The sequence below is a fragment of the Zea mays genome, chromosome 1, assembly GCF_902167145.1.
Source record: "Zea mays cultivar B73 chromosome 1, Zm-B73-REFERENCE-NAM-5.0, whole genome shotgun sequence".
Taxonomy (NCBI): domain Eukaryota; kingdom Viridiplantae; phylum Streptophyta; class Magnoliopsida; order Poales; family Poaceae; genus Zea; species Zea mays.
The window spans coordinates 96,447,121-96,452,215 of record NC_050096.1 but is presented as its reverse complement, the minus strand read 5'-3'; the positions used below and the strand labels follow the sequence as shown (position 1 = coordinate 96,452,215).

Genomic DNA, 5,095 nt, shown 5'->3' with positions numbered 1-5,095 from the left:
TTGAAAAAAAAATATGATAGATTAAATCTTTAGAGCTCAAAGATAAAAGCAAGAATATAGATTTGCATAACGAATTCTATATTCTATTCATTCGCAATCAAAGAAAAAGACCAAAGAAATTTGTATCCGAATAATTACCGTTTTTATCCCATGTTAGGGTTTGTTCACTTTGCTTCCAATCCATGTGGATTGAATAGAATTGAATGGATTTAAACCTAAATAAGTCCAAATCTTTTATAATTTTTTTAACTCAATCTAATCCATATGTGATATGAATAACCGAACAAGGCCTTCTGGTATTTTTTTTTATAAATTTAGTTAAACTTAACAAAATTGACCGGCATGGGGAATCTGATACGGCACTCCTGTACTACACCATTACTAAACAATTTGCAGCAACACGCCGACCACAAAACAACAGGAGACGCTCATGATCATGGTATCTTGTTCTCGTATGAAGTACAAAGTACGAAAATGGCCGAACCCGAAGGCACCTGTCGTTTCTCCAACCAGCACGGCCAACAACCGCTAAATTTGTAGGTTCTGTACATAGTCCAAGAGAGAAAATAAACACAGTTTTTTATCGACTGATGTTGGGGTGTACATTCATCATATCTCTACTAACATCGGGTGAGTATTACACTGCAGAAAAGGCAGGATAAAACCTACTGCTGACCTCGACCGGCTGCCTTGGACAATGGAAAGTCCTCAGAGCAGTGGTTCTGCTGCATCGCAAAAGACATCACAAAGATGTATGGAAGGGATGGCTGAAAACTTGGTCTTCTCCCGCAAGCTTGAATGCTGCTGGCAATGACTCAGGTGTCGCCAACACGCCATGGCCTGATGGACGAGCAGTGGCTTCACCTACTGGGAAGTTGAAGGTTATGTCGGGCAATTGGTGATGCGATGGCATCGCGAAGCAGCTCCATGCCAACATATATTGCCATATTGGCTTCATTGTCACACTACTGACAGTGGTAGATCGTCACCATTACTGGGGATGCGCTTTTGTGCAGCCTTCACGGCAGCCACCCTGGCTGCATTGGCTGCTTTATTAGCTGCTGCAACCGCCCTGTTCACCTTATCATCAACTCTTGGGATGTCATAGGCCTTCTCTGCAGCTCTTCTCGCTTCCTAAATAGTGAACGTGATCAGGAATTAGAAAATACAGTCATGCCATATTTCGTAAGAGTCTGGCAACTAACAGGATCATCAAGCGCATTACCTGCACTGCATTGAGGACCTTGGAATGGTTCACAGCAATAGGTGATCCAGGGATGAAGTTCTGGGTGCTTAAAGTATCAAGAACTCCATTTTGCCAGTGCCCAGCTTGTGTCTCTCCATTCCTGAAACTATACATGCCTAAACCCTGCCTTCTACCCTCATGCCATGCTCCCTCATATCTATGGCCATTGGCAAAGCTGTAGATTCCAAAGCCGTGCATCCTATCAGCAAAGTACTCTCCAGCGTAGGTGTCACCATTCCTAACAAAGTTCATAAAACATCAATCAAAGCTCCTAGTAGTTGTGAATTTAATTAACTTATATGCAACAGTGTGTAACAAATATGACAGGACCAGGCCAAACAAGAATGAAGGCATGATGGTAACACCATGCACCTCTAACTATGCAAGATTTCTTACTTTTAGCTACAAGTTTTTCAATATTATAGCAGCACAAAGGGTGTCTCTAATTTCTGTTGTCATTAATCAAAGCAGACAGAACAGGTCTAAGACCGCCCGACCCTAGTCACGGTCGTTCTCAAATGGGCTACGATGCCGCAGTGAATGGGTGGAGTAGGTGTTCGGGGGTTTTCTCGACCTTTTGAGGTCTTCTTCTTAATTCAATGTCCGAGGTCTGTCTTACCCCTCGTAAGTTGAGTGTTTTTTTATTAATTGAAGCAGAAGGGCATAAAAATATAAAGCAGAAGGTGGATTCATAGTGAAAAGAATGAAGTATGAGGAACCAATAAAGAAAAAATGAATCAAGATAAACAACAACAAAGCCCTATAGTCCCAAGAAAATTGGGGCAGGCTATCAGGATTCAGGAGTCTAAAAGCAGAAGCTCCTTGAACTGGAAGGGGTAAATACAATAAAACTTACAGACATCATGTATGATTTAATATACTACTTAGTACTTCACAACAGATAACACAACCATTTTAGCAGCTTTTTAATTGAATATGTAGAGTAAAATAAATATAAAATTGACATCTTCAGGTGTAGCCAATCCACAGATCCAAACAAACTCTCCAAGTCCAAAGATGCCAGGATGCAATCATTAATACCCATACTCAATCAGACAACAAGATAATACAATAATGAGAATATTAATTCCAACACATGTCTGCATTTCAATGTTGAGAGAACAGTATGGACAGGAAGTGGTAAAAAATGATCTCAACGATGTGGCCAAGGCCTAACTACATGGGTTCAGAAACTGTATTTAACTAAGTCTGATAAAAGACTGCAGAAATACAATAAACAACATAGCACACATAAAGTTCAGAAATGACAAGCTATTGTAAACTCTTCATATACATAATTGGCAGATTGATATCAGCACAAAGAGCTAATAGCAGAATATGCTTTCAGATTCCACTGCAAATAGAGAATGACAAAACTCAAATTGGCTTTTCTGTAACCAGCCATCTTTTAACTCATTGAAAACAGCCATCTATCTAATCAATGTATTTTGATTTAGTCAAAGGTAGCAGCCTATTCAACAGAAAACAACGAAAGAACAAACTGCCGCAACTAATGCATGGCCTTAATGGGTGGAAAACCATCTACAGATGAGTTGATAGTATAATATTTCCTGTATTCCAAATTATAATTCACTTTTCCTTTGTCCTAAGTCAAATTTCACTAACTCTGACCAAATTTATCGAAAAAATAGACCAATGTTTACAACATCAAATTGGTTTCATTAAGGTGTCGTTTGGTTCACATATTTGTAACGTAATGGGTAACTGATAACGTTAAATCATGTTTGTTTTAGTCCAACCGTAATCAGATACCACACTAAAATTTGATACCAGCCTATTCAAATTTGTTACCGCCAGTAATCGAGTGTAAACCATTACCATTACCATTTGTGTTACATTTCTTGAACCAAACAGCACCTAAGTTCTTCATGAAATATGTAATAGTGCATTTATTTGAACTTGTACATGCTAATATATTTTTCTAAAAACTCGGTCAAAGTTAGAGAAGTTTAACTTAGAACAAAGCCAAAGTTATCCATAGTTTGGAAGGAAGTGATAGCACATAGTCTAATATCACAACATTAATAACAGCTTGTGGGCTATATCACAATATAAATAACTAAACTAGAGATCTGTTTAGAATGGATACACATATTCCGCCTTCCACAGGCCACAGAATGTGCAAATGTTAAAGGATCAGGACGTAAAGTGCCAAAAATAGCTATGGTATCACACAATTTAATTGAGCAATCATATATATCACCAAATGCATCAGCCTAATTCAAAGCAGCAAACTAACACTATTCGGCAACGACTAATATGGCAAAATTATCATTTATTAGCACAGCAGTAAGTTGCACATAACTCAACTTCACAACAATCACAAAATCGTGAGTACAATAGGAAATGCAGATTTCAGTTTCACACCTGAAATGGTAGTGGCCGAGACCATGCTTGACGCCCCTCTTAAACTCCCCTATATACCGGCTACCGTCCTCACAGGTGTGCACACCATACCCATGGCTCTGGCCGTTTGACCACTCCCCGGCATACACATCCCCAGTGTAGAACCTGTACACGCCGTAGCCATGCCTGAGTCCCTGCCGGTACTGGCCCCGGTACCGGCTACCTCTGGCCCATGTCTCGACGCCGAAGCCGCTGTACTTGCCGTCGACCCAATCTCCCTCGTACCTCCCGCTCATGTAGTAGTAGTAGACGCCGCTGCCAGTGCAGCGGCCGCGGTGGAACTGGCCCTCGTAGACGTCACCGTTGCTATAAACCTGGACGAAATGGCCGGTTGTGGGGGTGGTCGCAGATGCGGATGGCGAGGAACCGATGGACCAAAGGATGGGGGATCGGCGCGCGCGGCGGAGGGGGAGCGGCAGCGTCAGCGCGAAGGGAAGCCGCGGCAGGGAGAGGCAGAGGAGAAGGAGGAGCGCGCAGGAGAAGGCCGCCGCGGAAAGGAAGTCGGCGAGGAGGGAGCGCGGAAAAATGGCAGGGGTCGGGGAGAGAAAGTAGAGGGAGGGAAGCGAGATGAGGAGGAGGACACGCAGGCGGAGGTGCAGGCAGCGAAGGAGATGCCTGGCCGCCGCTGTCCCCGCGGGAGCAGCGGGCGCGGGGACCTTGCGCCTCCGAGGCGGGGTGAAGGGCAACGGTGAGGGGCGGGTGGGGGTGGACGAGGAGGACGACGAGGTCATGACGACGGGGCGCTTGTGCGGGGTGGAGGGCAGTGCGTGGTGCGGGCTTGACGGGATGTGGATGCGGAGGGAGGACGGATCGAGGACCGGCGGGGGCGGAGGGTCTGTCGCCGGGGCCGCCGACTCCGGCGCGGCGGCGGGGTGGTGGTGAAGGGGAAGCATCTAACTGGAAATGGGATCCGGGGTTGGTCCGGCCGGGAGGGGTGGTGACCGCCGGAGGAGAAAGACATGGAACGATGGGCGAGGCGAGGCGAGGCGGAGGAGCGGAGAAATGGCGAAGGCGGCCGCCTTACGCTTTTTCGCTCCCTTTTTCCTGCATCGATTTTTACGGGTCGTCTGCCCTCTCTTCTCGCTGTATTCGTTTATATTTTATTTAATTCTTCATTTCTTGTTTGGGCATATCAAACTTTATTGATACAAATATCTTCCCTCTACTTCACTGAGTTACTAACTACTACATGTGATTTCTGCTTCTATGTAAAAAAACTCAAAAGTAATTACTACATTAGTTAAATATCCTCGACGGAAATTTTCTTTTAACTGTACTAGTTCTAGCTATGTACATGTTGTGCTAATCTTGAATAATAGGCATGTTCTACTAATCTGAATAATAATTGAGAGCAACACAATCATGTGTCTTGTGATTTTTGGCCAAAATGCGCAATGGAGACATTTCTATTTGAGAAAACTG

At 44.0% G+C, this 5,095-nt stretch overlaps 1 protein-coding gene across 1 annotated transcript; it reads right to left on the bottom strand.

The window, feature by feature from the left end:
- Positions 1-419: 419 nt before the first annotated feature.
- LOC100285912 (ICE-like protease p20 domain containing protein) lies at positions 420-4,743 on the bottom strand. Its single transcript, NM_001158801.2, has 3 exons — positions 3,635-4,743; positions 1,226-1,484; positions 420-1,134 (listed from the first exon to the last, which is right to left on the bottom strand). The coding sequence occupies exons 1-3, from the start codon at positions 4,564-4,566 to the stop codon at positions 961-963; spliced, it is 1,365 nt and encodes a 454-aa protein (NP_001152273.1). The 5' UTR covers positions 4,567-4,743; the 3' UTR covers positions 420-960.
- Positions 4,744-5,095: the final 352 nt, after the last annotated feature.

Excerpts from the sequence above, each read along its gene's own strand:
- LOC100285912 (NM_001158801.2), bottom strand. The coding sequence starts at position 4,566 with ATGCTTCCCCTTCACCACCACCCCGCCGCCGCGCCGGAGTCGGCGGCC. Across the intron at positions 1,485-3,634 it reads CTCGGCCACTACCATTTCAG|GAATGGTGACACCTACGCTG; the intron begins GTGTGAAACTGA and ends GAACTTTGTTAG. Across the intron at positions 1,135-1,225 it reads AGGTCCTCAATGCAGTGCAG|GAAGCGAGAAGAGCTGCAGA; the intron begins GTAATGCGCTTG and ends TTCACTATTTAG.